We start from the raw sequence: 14575 nt of genomic DNA on the forward strand, positions 1-14575 counted from the left end.
TATCACTATAACCAGCTTGATGCTCCTTTCCAATAAATATCGAGCTTCTTATGCTGGTGACATGATGATTGACACTTGACTGCCATTTGACAAAGAAAAATATACAGAATAGATTACCACAGTATGAGTCATAATACCCATAAAACCTTGCGGGATTTTAGAAACACTTAAAATAAGGGCTGTGTTTCGTGTAGGCTTACCCTGGTGTGACGTTTTAGAACCATGAAAATCTCTCTAGGACAAGGAAACTTTTATCAATATATTTTAAGTGTTTCTAAAATTAACATTATTACACCACTACATATCTACAATACAAAATGTATAATACCACCATACAACAATATTACAATGTACGTGTGTGTAGAGTGCGTGTGCTAGCGTTTGTGTGTGTATGCGTGTGTCTGTACCTGTGTGTGTGTCTCTTCACAGTCCCCGTTGTTCCATAAGGTGTATTTTTACCTGTTTTTTAAAAATCTGATTCTACTGCTTGCATCAGTTACCTGATGTGGAATAGAGTTCCATTTAGTCATGGCTCTATGTAGTACTGTGCGCCTCCCATAGTCTGTTCTGGACTTGGGGACTGTGAAGAGACCTCTGGTGGCATGTCTTGTGGGGTATACATGGGTGTCCGAGGTGTGTGCCAGTAGTTTAATGAGACAGCTCGGTGCATTCAGCTCTTCAACACTTCTTACAAAAACAAGTAGTGATGAAGTCAATCTCTCTATTTAGGACTAACTTATTCCTTGCCACCCCATTCTGAAACTACCTGCAGCTCTATAACACATAACACAAGTTTTCCAGCAGCAGACTATGATCGATAATGTCAAAAGCTGCACTGAAGTCTAACAAAACAGCCCATACAATATTTTTATCATCAATTTCTCTCAGCCAATCATCAGTCATTTGTGTAAGTGCTGTGCGTGTTGAATGTCAAGGTGACTGGGAATATGGCAGAATACAAACAGTGTAGCTACTCACTCTGCAAGGCAATTAAACTGGCAAACATCAGTATAGAGACAAAGTGGAGTCGCAATTCAACGGCTCAGACACGGGACGTATGTGGCAGGGTCTACAGACAATCACGGACTACAAAAGGAAAACCAGACACGTCGCCGACACCGACGTCTCGCTTCCAGACAAGCTAAACACCTTCTTCGCCCGCTTTGAGGATAACACAGTGCCACCGACGCGGCCCACTACCAAGGACTGTGGCCTCTCCTTCTCTGTAGCCAACGTGAGTAAGACATTTAAGCATGTTAACCCCCGCAAGGCTGCCGGCCCAGACGGCATCCCTAGCCGCATCCTCAGAGCATGTGCAGACCAGCTGGCTGGTGTGTTTATGGACATATTCAATCTCTCCCTTTCCCAGTCTGCTGTTCCCACATGCTTCAAGATGGCCACCATTGTTCCTGTACCCAAGAAAGCAAAGGTAACTGAACTAAATGACGATTGCCCCGTAGCACTCACCTCTGTCATCATGAAGTGCTTTGAGAGGCTAGTTAAGGATCATATCACCTCTACCTTACTTGTCACCCTAGACCCACTTCAATTTGCACCGCCCCAGTAGATCCACAGACGATGCAATCGCCATCACACTGCACACTGCCCTATCCCATCTGGACAAGAGGAATACCTATGTAAGAATGCTGTTCATTGACTATAGCTCAGCATTCAACACCATAGTACCCTCCAAGCTCATCATTAAGCTCGAGGCCCTGGGTCTGAACCCCACCCTGTGCAACTGGGTCCTGGACTTCCTGACGAGCCGCCCCCAAATGGTGAAGTTAGGAAACAACATCTCCACTTCGCTGATCCTCAACACTGGGGCCCCACAAGGGTGCGTGCTCAGGCTCCTCCTGTACTCCCTGTTCACCCATGACTGCGTGGCCACGCACGCCTCCAACTCAATCATCAAGTTTGCAGACGACACAACAGTAGTAGGCTTGATTACCAACAATGACGAGACCGCCTACAGGGAGGAGGTGAGGGCTCTGGGAGTGTGGTGCCAGGAAAATAACCTCTCACTCAACGTCAACAAAACAAAGGAGATGATTGTGGACTTCAGGAAACAGCAGAGGGTGCACCCCCCTATCCACAACGATGGGACCGCAGTGGAGAAGGTGGAAAGCTTCAAGTTCCTTGGCGTACACATCAACGACAAACTGAAATTGTCCACCCATGCAGACTGTGTGGTGAAGAAGGCGCAACAGAGCCTCTTCAACCTCAGGAGGCTGAAGAAATTCATCTTGACACCTAAAACCATCACAAACCTCTACAGATGCACAACTGAGAGCATCCTGTCGGGCTGTATCACCTCCTGGTACGGCAACTGCACCGCCCGCAACCGCAGGGCTCTCCAGAGGGTGGTGCGGTCTGCCCAACGCATCACCGGGGTCAAACTACCCGCCAAAGGAAGGACAAAAAGATCATCAAGGACAACAACCACCCGAGCCACTGCCTGTTCACCCCGCAATCATCCAGAAGGTGAGGTCAGTACAGGTGCATCAAAGCTGGGACCGAGAGACTGAAAAACTGCTTCTATCTCAAGGCCATCAGACTGTTTAACAGCCATCACTAGCACATTAGAGGCTGCTGCTCCTTTTGAAATCACTGGCCACTTTAAGAAATGGAACACTAGTCACTTTAATAATGTTTACATATCTTGCACTTCTCATCTCATATGTATATACTGCATTCTATTCTATAATATTCTACTGTATCTTAGTCCATGCCGCTCTGTCATTGCTTGTCCATATATGTATATTTTCTTAAATTCCATTCCTCACTAGTTTTGTGTGTATTAGGTACATATTGTGAAATTGTTAGATATTACTTGTTAGATATTACTGCACTGTCGGAGATAGAAGCACAAGCATTTCACTACACCCGCAATAACATCTGCTAAACACGTGTATGTGACAAATAACATTTGATTTGATTTGATTTTGATTTGATGTCCTTCCCTATAAGCGTGCTGAAAGTCTGTTGTCAATTTGTTTACTGTAAAATAGCTTTGTATCTGGTCAAACACAATTTTTTCCAGAGGTTTACTAAGGGTTGGTAACAATCAGACTGCTATTTGAGACAGTAAAGGGGGCTTTACTATTCTTGGGTAGCGGAATGAGTTTTGCTTCCCTCCAGGCCTGAGGGCACACACTTTCTAGTAGGCTTAAATTGAAGATATGGTAAATAGGAACCAGTTCCTGTTTGACCGCTACCTTTCATGGGTATTATGACACCTCCACTGTGGGGCTCTATAATCTCATGTAGACTAGCCTATCAGCACAGTTGACTACAACGGCACGTGCCAAGACCAGGGCTGCGTTCAGTAAATGTTCATGTTCTGGAACGTTCAATTGAACGGAAACGGTGCTGCACTGAACGACCAGTTGAAAAACTGGGAGGGGTTTGGTTGGGGGTTGGGGAACGCTGTCAGTATGGCCACTACCCTTTAAATACATCACTCATTGCTTCAAGCCACACCCACCAAATGGGAGCAAACGTAGCTCAAAGTCTGTTAAAGAATGTACAAGAACGTTTTGGGTAAACGTGTCGTTCAGCACAACCCGTTCCGCAATGTAGCAAACGTTCAAGCGAACTGAACTCACCTCAGAGTAGGAACATCTTTTTTTATGTGAACTACTTCATCACACACAGACGTTTATCCACAACAAGTCAATTTGATGGAAACACATCCCTGGTGGGAAAATGCGCTTATTGTTTTTATGAATATTCCCATGAACATCTGTCGCCAATTGGATGGAAACCTAGCTACTGTCTGCATTTAAATCAGAGCTGAGGGTTGCCCTCTGAAGTGCCACTGTTGACATTCTGTAACCACGTTTACATCCACAGTTTTTGTGCGAGTAAAGTCATACCATATAAAAAAAAATCATAACAGCTGTGATGGAAACAGGACGTTTCGGTACAATTTTATAAATGCAGACAGATAATTTGTTTATTCGACATGGTAGGATCTTTTATTGTGTCGGTAAAATGTATTAAGCAAAATAAATGACGGTGGAAGCATCTTTATGCCCAAATATTGATATAATAACCATCATAACAAAGTAAACTTGGAGTCACACGATGATATGGTGTGTGGTGCTCCCACTACGACTTGAGAAAGTATGCAATTTATCAGCCTACAGATGATTAGCATTTTATTTTTCTTAAAGATTTTGGTGCAATTTCTCTGTTATACTCCTCTATAATGAGCCCTTGGCTGATCAGGGGGCAACGGCCGGCCCTCCTACCAAGATGGGTCGGCCCGGTTCTCTGATAGGCTGAGCTGAGGTCACGCAAACTCACATTCAAAGTTAAAAACGCGGCATCAGCAAAGAGACCTGCTCCGACTCTGTCGTCGGTTAGACAGCCAAGATCATGGATCTTAAAAAACAGAAAGGGGGCCTATAAACGTAGAAAGAGCATGTGGTGTCCGAACAGCGATGCTGCGATGATGTGTTGATAAGGAAATCCGCTGACACTGTACTTTGATTATAAAGGTTTATTATATCAAAAGATTTCAGCATCAACTTACAGACTCTGCAGAATCTGGAGAGCAACGAAACCAATCCCAAATATGATCACTCTCCCTTCTTTTGTTAAAACATGATATATATATATATATATATCCTATGCTTCATGTAACATAAGATGGCGTGATTTGAATAGACCAATCCCTGGCCTCCACATAGCCGAATGTCCTCTGTTTTAGGGGGCCCCTATGGTAACACTTTCCAGATGTTTCAGCAAAGCAGAGTAACCCACAATATGAAAGAAGTTCAGATACTACAAGCACATTCTACATTGTCACCTCACTCACTATTTTTTGGGCGGCTAAAAACATAATTGGGTCAAACAGTATTATAATCATTATTCCTGTAATGAAAGTGTGTGCCCTGCCCCTGTGCCCTCGCTGGGGCTTGCTGTTTGTGAAGAGCGAGCCACTCTCCTCTCCCGCTTGTGCTTAAGAGAAAAACGTGTTCTGATAGTACAACCTTTCAAAATGCAGTTGTGGGAAAAACACAGGTTTGAAAGCTTCGTACCCTTGTCCCTGTCGAAGAGTGGAGTGTTTCATCTTTCCGTAGGTATCATTTTTATTTCTCAACTCTCAATATTCAGCTCAATAGCAACTATTTTACAACCAAGATATTTGATATGGCTTTCAGATATGGATCGGTGCGCACGCATTTCGCACACCGGCCATTGTGATGGCCTATAGGTCTCAATGGTAGTAGCCTATAACTGCAACGTTTGCTTAGGACAAATGTACTGTTGGATGAATACATGGCTACTAGCAATGGGCATTATATTTAGAGTTAGTGATATAGTTAATGTGTTTTGAGTTTCCACTTCCTCAGGTGTTGAACCCCACATGAATTAGCCCATGATATTAGTTGGTGCACATAAAGATGTATGTAATTAATCTCTATTGAAAAAATATATATATTCTGGAAATTCTGGAATCCTATTTCGACAGTAAAATATAGCAACTATAGTCTAATTGTCAACCCAAAATTCATGACAATCACTGGATTAGGTTGCACATCAAAATATATTGAATCATGCATTCCTGCTTGGACTTGTTAGATGAAACAACTTATTCATTGAATACCTCAGTAGTCTATTTATTATACTTTTTAATAAATCCTTATGAATTAATTTATAAGAGGATTACTCATGATTTGGTTCCGACCGAATCATGGGCTGGTGCCACCAACAGTAAACGTTAGTGGCACCACTGACACCAAGGGCGCAGTGATGTGGGCTGGTGTGGGTAAAATGCCAGGGCCGAATTCTTGTCCCAGTCCGCCCCTGGCCTACACCCACTGTATTTGCTAGATGTTCTGGCCTACACCCACTGTATTTGCTAGATGTTCTGGCCTACACCCACTGTATTTGCTAGATGTTCTGGCCTACACCCACTGTATTTGCTAGATGTTCTGGCCTACACCCACTGTGTTTTCTAGATGTTCTGGCCTACACCCACTGTGTTTGCTAGCTGTTGGCTAGAGTACAAATCAAATCAAATTATATTTGTCACATACACGTGTTTAGCAGATGTTATTGCGGGTGTAGCGAAATGCTTGTGCTTCTAGCTCCGACAGTGCAGTAATATCTAACAAGTAATATCTAACAATTTCACAACATATACCCAGTACACACAAATCCAAGTAAGGAATGGAATTTAAGAATACATACATATATGGACTAGCAATGACAGAGCGGCATGGACTAAGATACAGTAGAATATTATAAAAAACAGTATATACAGATGAGATGAGTAGTGCAAGATATGTAAACATTATTAAAGTGACTAGTGTTCAATTTTTTTAAGTGGCCAGTGATTTCAATAGGCAGCAGCAGCCTCTAATGTGCTAGTGATGGCTATTTAACAGTCTGATGGCCTTGAGATAGAAGCTGTTTTTCATTCTCTCGGTCCCAGCTTTGATGCACCTGTACTGACCTCGCCTTCTGGATGATAGCGTGGTGAACAGGCAGTGGCTCGGGTGGTTGATGACACATGCCAAGACCATGTAGGCACATTTGCTATGTATGAAAAAAAAAAAATTTGATGGAAACACATTGAACTTTAGATTTGTATTCGGTACATGAAAACTTAAGCGAAAAAGTACAAGTCAGTTTGGTGTAAACACACCACTGGTGGGAAAATGCACATATTTTCTTTGTGCAGATTTTTTAATATTCGCATCAAAATCTGTCGCCAATTGGATGGAAACCTAGCTTGTATGACAGATGCGTATTATGCCAACTCTCCCATTGACTTCCCAAACCCAGGCCTGGTCTGCATGGTCTGCTTTACAAGCGTTCCCGGAAGTCTCGCGATGTTGCGCCTCTGGGTTTAGAAACTCTGTGGTAGCAGCGTCTGTCACAGCAAACTTGTCTCCACGCAGCCACAGCTCAATTGCAGATAATCGTGAACCAGCGCATCCAAGTTCAGCCGTCTATCACGCCTAGCGGTCCTCGCGTCCTAACCAGCCAGACTATTTGTGATGACGTGCCTTCCCCCTGTGCGCTACTACAGCTGAAAAACAACAATCAAACATCTCAATTTAAACATTTCTGGAAGTGTTTATGCTGCAGTTATGGCAGACCTGCTTCGCACGCTTATATTCGGTAAGTATTGTTTTAATTATGGCAGTTCTGCGCCGCTATTTCAGTGTCGCATGATTGGAAACGCGGTCGATGTAGTCTACTCTTCAATTTGTTGCATTTGGTTGTTGAAACATTGACTGATACAATATTACGAATGAATCCATCGTTTAAATTATCATTGCAATTGTTTATTCTCACATGATGATGACTGTGGATTATCAACAGAAGCCATAGTAAACCCTGCCCTAGAGGACCTATAGTGATCATAGGCTGCTACCGTATTTTCCAACGCAATATCCACAGACGCATAGAACTGTCAACATCATTATTTTGCCCCAGAGGCCTGCATGTATGGAAGGAAAGAAAATCCATGTAGGCTCTATCTATCATTGGCAACAAACTGCTTTGTTGAACGTGATGTTCATTATACGTGCATTGATTGTTGCAGTAGAGTGAATTCAATAATACCTGTGTTTGAATTTGAAACCTACATCTGTCCAAGTGAGAGAAGTGTCATTTCTGTGAATTTACAATGATGTTCTAAGAACATTAAATAATCATAATTTGAATATGATTATTTTCATAATCTAGAATCATGACATGCTTCAGATGATAATCTAGAATCATGACAATCTTCAGATGATAATCTAGAATCATGGCAAGTTTTAGATGATAATCTAGAATCATGACAAGCTTTAGATGATAATCTAGAATAATGACACGCTTCACATGTACGCCTATCAAATACGGTATTGGTTTAAACATTTTAGTATAATGGTCACTGTTCAAACCTATGTAGCCCATAAAATGAAACATGTCTGTAGACAACTGAAAAGCAATCTTTAATGTTGATAAAGAGGAGCTGGCCTACTTGCTAGTCCTAGGTCTAGAGTGGGCTATTCGTTCTTATATTGTGGCTGTGCTCTTGCAGCCTGGTCAATGCATCAGACATAATTAATGAGCACAGTCAAACCTGGTTGGGGATTAGCCAACTAATAGAGAGCACACATTATCTTGACAGTTTCCCTCAGAAATGGCTTACCCTTCAACACATACAGTGAGGGAAAAAAGTATTTAATCCCCTGCTGATTTTGTATGTTTGCCCACTGACAAAGACATGATCAGTCTATAATTTTAATGGTAGGTTTATTTGAACAGTGAGAGACAGAATAACAACAAAAAAATCCAGAAAAACGCATGTCAAATTTTATAAATTGATTTGCATTTTAATGAGGGAAATAAGTATTTGACCCCTCTGAAACATGACTTAGTACTTGGTGGAAAAACCCTTGTTGGCAATCACAGAGGTCAGACGTTTCTTGTAGTTGGCCACCAGGTTTGCACACATCTCAGGAGGGATTTTTTTCCACTCCACTTTGCAGATCTTCTCCAAATCATTAAGGTTTCGAGGCTGACGTTTGGCAACTCGAACCTTCAGCTCCCTCCACAAATTTTCTATGGGATTAAGGTCTGGAGACTGGCTAGGCCACTCCAGGACCTTAATGTGCTTCTTCTTGAGCCACTCCTTTGTTGCCTTGGCCGTGTGTTTTGGGTCATTGTCATGCTGGAATACCCATCCACGACCCATTTTCAATGCCCTGGCTGAGGGAAGGAGGTTCTCACCCAAGATTTGACGATACATGGCCCCGGCCATCGTCCCTTTGATGCGGTGAAGTTGTCCTGTCCCCTTAGCAGAAAAACACCCCCAAAGCATAATGTTTCCACCTCCATGTTTGACGGTGGGGATGGTGTTCTTGGGGTCATAGGCAGCATTCCTCCTCCTCCAAACACGGCGAGTTGAGTTGATGCCAAAGAGCTCGATTTTGGTCTCATCTGACCACAACACTTTCACCCAGTTCTCCTCTGAATCATTCATATGTTCATTGGCAAACTTCAGAGGGGCCTGTATATGTGCTTTCTTGAGCAGGGGGACCTTGCAGGCGCTGCAGGATTTCAGTCCTTCACGGTGTAGTGTGTTACCAATTGTTTTCTTGGTGACTATGGTCCCAGCTGCCTTGAGATCATTGACAAGATCCTCCGGTGTAGTTCTGGGCTGATTCCTCACCGTTCTCATGATCATTGCAACTCCACGAGGTGAGATCTTGCATGGAGCCCCAGGCCAAGGGAGATTGACAGTATTTTGTGTTTCTTCCATTTGCGAATAATTGCACCAACTGTTGTTACCTTCTCACCAAGCTGCTTGGCGATGGTCTTGTAGCCCATTCCAGCCTTGTGTAGGTCTACAATCTTGTCCCTGACATCCTTGGAGAGCTCTTTGGTCTTGGCCATGGTGGAGAGTTTGGAATCTGATTGATTGATTGCTTCTGTGGACAGGTGTCTTTTATACAGGTAACAAACTGAGATTAGGAGCACTCCCTTTAAGAGTGTGCTCCTAATCTCAGCTCGTTACCTGTATAAAAGACACCTGGGAGCCAGAAATCTTTCTGATTGAGAGAGGGTCAAATACATATTTCCCTCATTAAAATGCAAATCAATTTATTACATTTTTGACATGTGTTTTTCTTGATTTTTTTGTTGTTATTCTGTCTCTCACTGTTCAAATAAACCTACCATTAAAATTATAGACTGATCATTTCTTTGTCAGTGGGCAAACGTACAAAATCAGCAGGGGATCAAATACTTTTTTCCCTCACTGTAGGTCTAATGGTGCAGGTTTGGGGAGTAACTGATTACATATAAGCAGTTACATCTATTCTGATTACAAGAAAATACTTACATTCAGAAAGGATGTTTGCGAAAAAATACATTGACACATTTTCTGTTTTTTCAATGACTTTCAATTCAGCTGTGAAAAAAGTCAGAGACCACTATGATGACACACCAAATGATGACCACCAATCAGAGACCACTATGATGACACACCAAATGATGACCACCAATCAGAGACCATTATGATGACACACCAAATGTGTTTGATGGATCCGTTTTGTCTTCTTCTAATGCCTCTTAAGGGTAAAATAATCAAAAAGATGACGTTACTTAGTTTAAGTAATCCAAACGTTACGTTACTGATTACATTTTGGACAGGTAACTACTAACTGTAACGGATTACATTTAGAAAGTGACCTACCCAACCCTGTAAATGTATTGGGCACCTGGCGTTGTCACGATCGTTGACACATGATGAAGCGGACCAAGGCGCAGCGTGATAAGCGTACATTCTTTTAATGAGTACACACGAACAAAAACAACAAACGATACGTGAAGTCCTAGGGTTTAAACACAAACCTTACGGATCAAGATCCCACAATACAAAAGTGCCCACAGGCTGCCTAAGTATGGTTCCCAATCAGAGACAACGAGAATCAGCTGCCTCTGATTGGGAACCACCCTGGCCAACATAGAAATACAACGATCTAGAACAGAAACCTAGAAAACTATAACATAGAACCTACACACCCTGGCTCAACATTAAAGAGTCCCCAGAGCCAGGGCGTGACAGGCGTGTATTGCTTGAGACATTGTAAACAGCCATGGGATGCCAACGACAGATATAGGACCAGGTTACATCCCTTCACCAGATCCACTTTAATAATTTCATCGTTTTCTGGGGGGGGATTGTATCATTTTCTCTCATATTCTCATAATAGCCAACGAGAATATGACTGTTATTACCCTGTCGTTCTATATGACTGATGTTACAGTTGAAGTCGGAAGTTTACATACGTTTAGATTGGAGTCATTAAAACTCGTTTTTCAACCACTCCACACATTTCTTGTTAACAAACTATAGTTTTGGCAAGTCAGGTTAGGACATCTACTTTGTGCATGACATAAGTCATTTATCAAACAATTGTTTACAGACAGATTATTTCACTTATAATTCACTGTATCACAATTCCAGTGGGTCAGAAGTTTACATACACTAAGTTGACTGTGCCTTTAAACAGCTTGGAAAATTCCAGAAAATGATGTCATGGCTTTAGAAGCTTCTGATAGGCTAATTTACATCATTTGAGTCATTTGGAGGTGTACCTGTGGATGTATTTCAAGGCCTACCTTCGAACTCAGTGCCTCTTTGCTTGACATCATGGGAAAATCAAAAGAAATCAGCCAAGACCTCAGAAAAATAATTGTGGACCTCCACAAGTCTGGTTCACCATTGGGAGTAATTTCCAAATGCCTGAAGGTACCATGTTCATCTGTACAAACAATAGTACGCAAGTATAAACACCATGGGACCACGCAGCCGTCATACCGCTCAGGAAGGAGAAGTGTTCTGTCTCCTAGAGATGAACGTACTTTGGTGCGAAAAGTGCAAATCAAACCCAGAACAGCAGCAAAGGACCTTGTGAAGATGCTGGAGGAAACGGGTACAAAAGTATCTATATCCACAGTAAAACGAGTCCTATATCGACATAACCTGAAAGGCCGCTCAGCAAGGAAGAAGCCACTGCTCCAAAACTGCACATGGGGACAAATATCGTACTTTTTGGAGAAATGTCCTCTGGTCTGATGAAACAAAAATAGAACTGTTTGCCCATAATGACCATCGTTATGTTTGGAGGAAAAAGGGGAAGGCTTGCAAGCCGAAGAACACCATCCCAACCGTGAAGCACGGGGGTGGCAGCATCATGCTGTGGGGGTGCTTTGCTGCTGGAGGGACTGGTGCACTTCACAAAATAGATGGCATCATGAGGAAGGAAAATTATGTGGATATGTTGAAGCAACATCTCAAGACATCAGTCAGGAAGTTAAAGCTTGGTCGCAAATGGGTCTTCCAAATGGACAAGCATACTTCCAAAGTTGTGGCAAAATGGTTTAAGGGCAACAAAGTCAAGGTATTGGAGTGGCCATCAAAAAGCCCTGACCTCAATCCTATAGAACCTTTGTGGGCAGAAATGAAAAAGCATGTGCGAGCAAGGAGGCCTACAAACCTGACTCAGTTACACCAGCTCTGTCAGGAGGAATAGGCCAAAATTCACCCAACTTATTGTGGGAAGCTTGTGGAAGGCTACCCGAAACGTTTGACCCAAGTTAAACAATTTTAAAGGCAATGCTAACAAATACTAATTGAGTGTATGTAAACTTCTGACCAACTGGGAACGTGATGAAAAAAATAAAAACTGAAATAAATCATTCTCTCTACTATTATTCTGACATTTCACATTCTTAAAATAAAGTGGTGATCCTATCTGACGTAAAACAGGGAATTTTGACTAGGATTAAATGTCAGGAATTGTGAAAAACTGAGTTTAAATGTATTTGGCTAAGGTGTACGTAAACTTCCGACTTCAACTGTACCCTGTCGTTCTATATGACTGATGTTACCCTGTCGTTCTATTGGTCTAGTGCTGTCACATACAGTAGAATACATTTGGTTTGTAGCACAGGCCCAGACAGAACAAAGACAGCACTTCCGTACAGTATAGACCTCTCTCTCTCTCCAACTCCCTCCACCGGCTCTGTGATATGTGTTTACCTCAACACAATGCTTTCCTCTGCACTGGCTGACTGGTTGGCTGGCTGGCTGGCTGGCTTACTGGCTGACTGGTTGGCTGGCGGGCTGGCTGGCTGGCTGACTGGTTGGCTGGCGGGCTGGCTGGCTGGCTGACTGGTTGGCTGACTGGTTGGCTGGCTGGCTGGCTGGCTTACTGGCTGACTGGTTGGCTGGCTGGCTGGCTGGCTTACTGGCTGACTGGTTGGCTGGCTGGCTGGCTGGCTTACTGGCTGACTGGTTGGCTGGCGGGCTGGCTGGCTGGCTGACTGGTTGGCTGACTGGTTGGCTGGCTGGCTGGCTGACAGGATGGCTTACTGGCTGGCTGGCTGGCTGGCTGGCGGGCGGGCTTGCTGGCTGACTGGATGGCTGGCTGACTGGCTGGCTTACTGGCTGGCTGGCGGGCTTGCTGGCTGACTGGATGGCTGGCTGACTGGCTGGCTTACTGGCTGGCTGGCGGGCTTGCTGGCTGACTGGTTGGCTGACTGGCTGGCTGGCTGACTGGCTGGCTTACTGGCTCACGACAGTAACACAGATGTTTCTCCAAATGACAATAACCTTGCCTGAATGCTACTCTTATACAAGAAGCTGGCTATGGCGGGATAGAGATATTGAACCTTATTACCTGGTTATTTACTATGCTGACAGAGATATTAAACCTTATTACCTGGTTATTTACTATGCTGACAGAGATATTAAACCTTATTACCTGGTTATTTACTATGCTGACAGAGATATTAAACCTTATTACATGGTTATTTACTATGCTGACAGAGATATTAAACCTTATTACCTGGTTATTTACTATGCTGACAGAGATATTAAACCTTATTACCTGGTTATTTACTATGCTGACAGAGATATTAAACCTTATTACCTGGTTATTTACTATGCTGACAGAGATATTAAACCTTATTACCTGGTTATTTACTATGCTGACAGAGATATTAAACCTTATTACCTGATTATTTACTATGCTGACAGAGATATTAAACCTTATTACCTGGTTATTTACTATGCTGACAGAGATATTAAACCTTATTACCTGGTTATTTACTATGCTGACAGAGATATTAAACCTTATTACCTGGTTATTTACTATGCTGACAGAGATATTAAACCTTATTACCTGGTTATTTACTATGCTGACAGAGATGTGTAGCTATGTTTATGTTTCTCCATACACTCCTTCCTCATCCTGTATTTCACTGACTGCTTCAGAAGGAGCCAGGATAGGGTTCTCTTCTTCCTCTGACATCCAGACAGATATCAGACCTATCCTGAGTCAGACAGATATCAGACCTATCCTGAGTCAGACAGATATCAGACCTATCCTGAGTCAGACAGATATCAGACCTATCCTGAGTCAGACAGATATCAGACCTATCCTGAGTCAGACAGATTTCAGACCTATCCTGAGTCAGGCAGATATCACACCTATCCTGAGTCAGACAGATATCACACCTATCCTGAGTCAGACAGATATCACACCTATCCTGAGTCAGACAGATATCACACCTATCCTGAGTCAGACAGATATCAGACCTATCCTGAGTCAGACAGATATCACACCTATCCTGAGTCAGACAGATATCAGACCTATCCTGAGTCAGACAGATATAAACCTTCTTGTCTGTGTCTCTATCCACTTTCCCACCTGCCCACAGTTTTCTGCTGTGAACAATGTGCACTGCTGGCAGCCATGCCTAGAGACCAGGGCCTATAAATCTTACTACTACCCACAGTTAAAGCGACCTAGCTGCCTACGCAGTGCTGTAAAGTCAGCCTCTGTCTGCAGCCCAGCCGTCCTCCTACAGCAGGCAGCCAGCATCCTGGACCCTATTTAGAGAAGGTAGAATAGTCATTAATCATGCTGTTGACCCTCATGAATGTACATTGTAGGACAGATAACTGATTGATTAGTGATGGAGATAGAGATAACTCTGTCGGTTGTATAATGACCATAACCCTTTACATGTGCACTGACATTGACAGTGT

At 43.0% G+C, this 14575-nt stretch overlaps 1 protein-coding gene across 1 annotated transcript in view; it reads left to right on the forward strand.

Annotated features, from left to right (window-relative positions):
* The first annotated feature begins 6876 nt into the window (after positions 1–6876).
* Positions 6877–14575, forward strand: part of podxl2 (podocalyxin-like 2) — a 43614-nt gene continuing 35915 nt past the window's right edge. The window contains exon 1 of the mRNA XM_041891916.2: positions 6877–7140. Within this exon, the coding sequence (XP_041747850.1) occupies positions 7110–7140 (31 nt within the window). The 5' untranslated portion in view covers positions 6877–7109. The remainder of the gene's footprint in view (positions 7141–14575) is intronic.

Source organism: Coregonus clupeaformis, chromosome 12 (assembly GCF_020615455.1).
Source record: "Coregonus clupeaformis isolate EN_2021a chromosome 12, ASM2061545v1, whole genome shotgun sequence".
Lineage (NCBI taxonomy): Eukaryota > Metazoa > Chordata > Actinopteri > Salmoniformes > Salmonidae > Coregonus > Coregonus clupeaformis.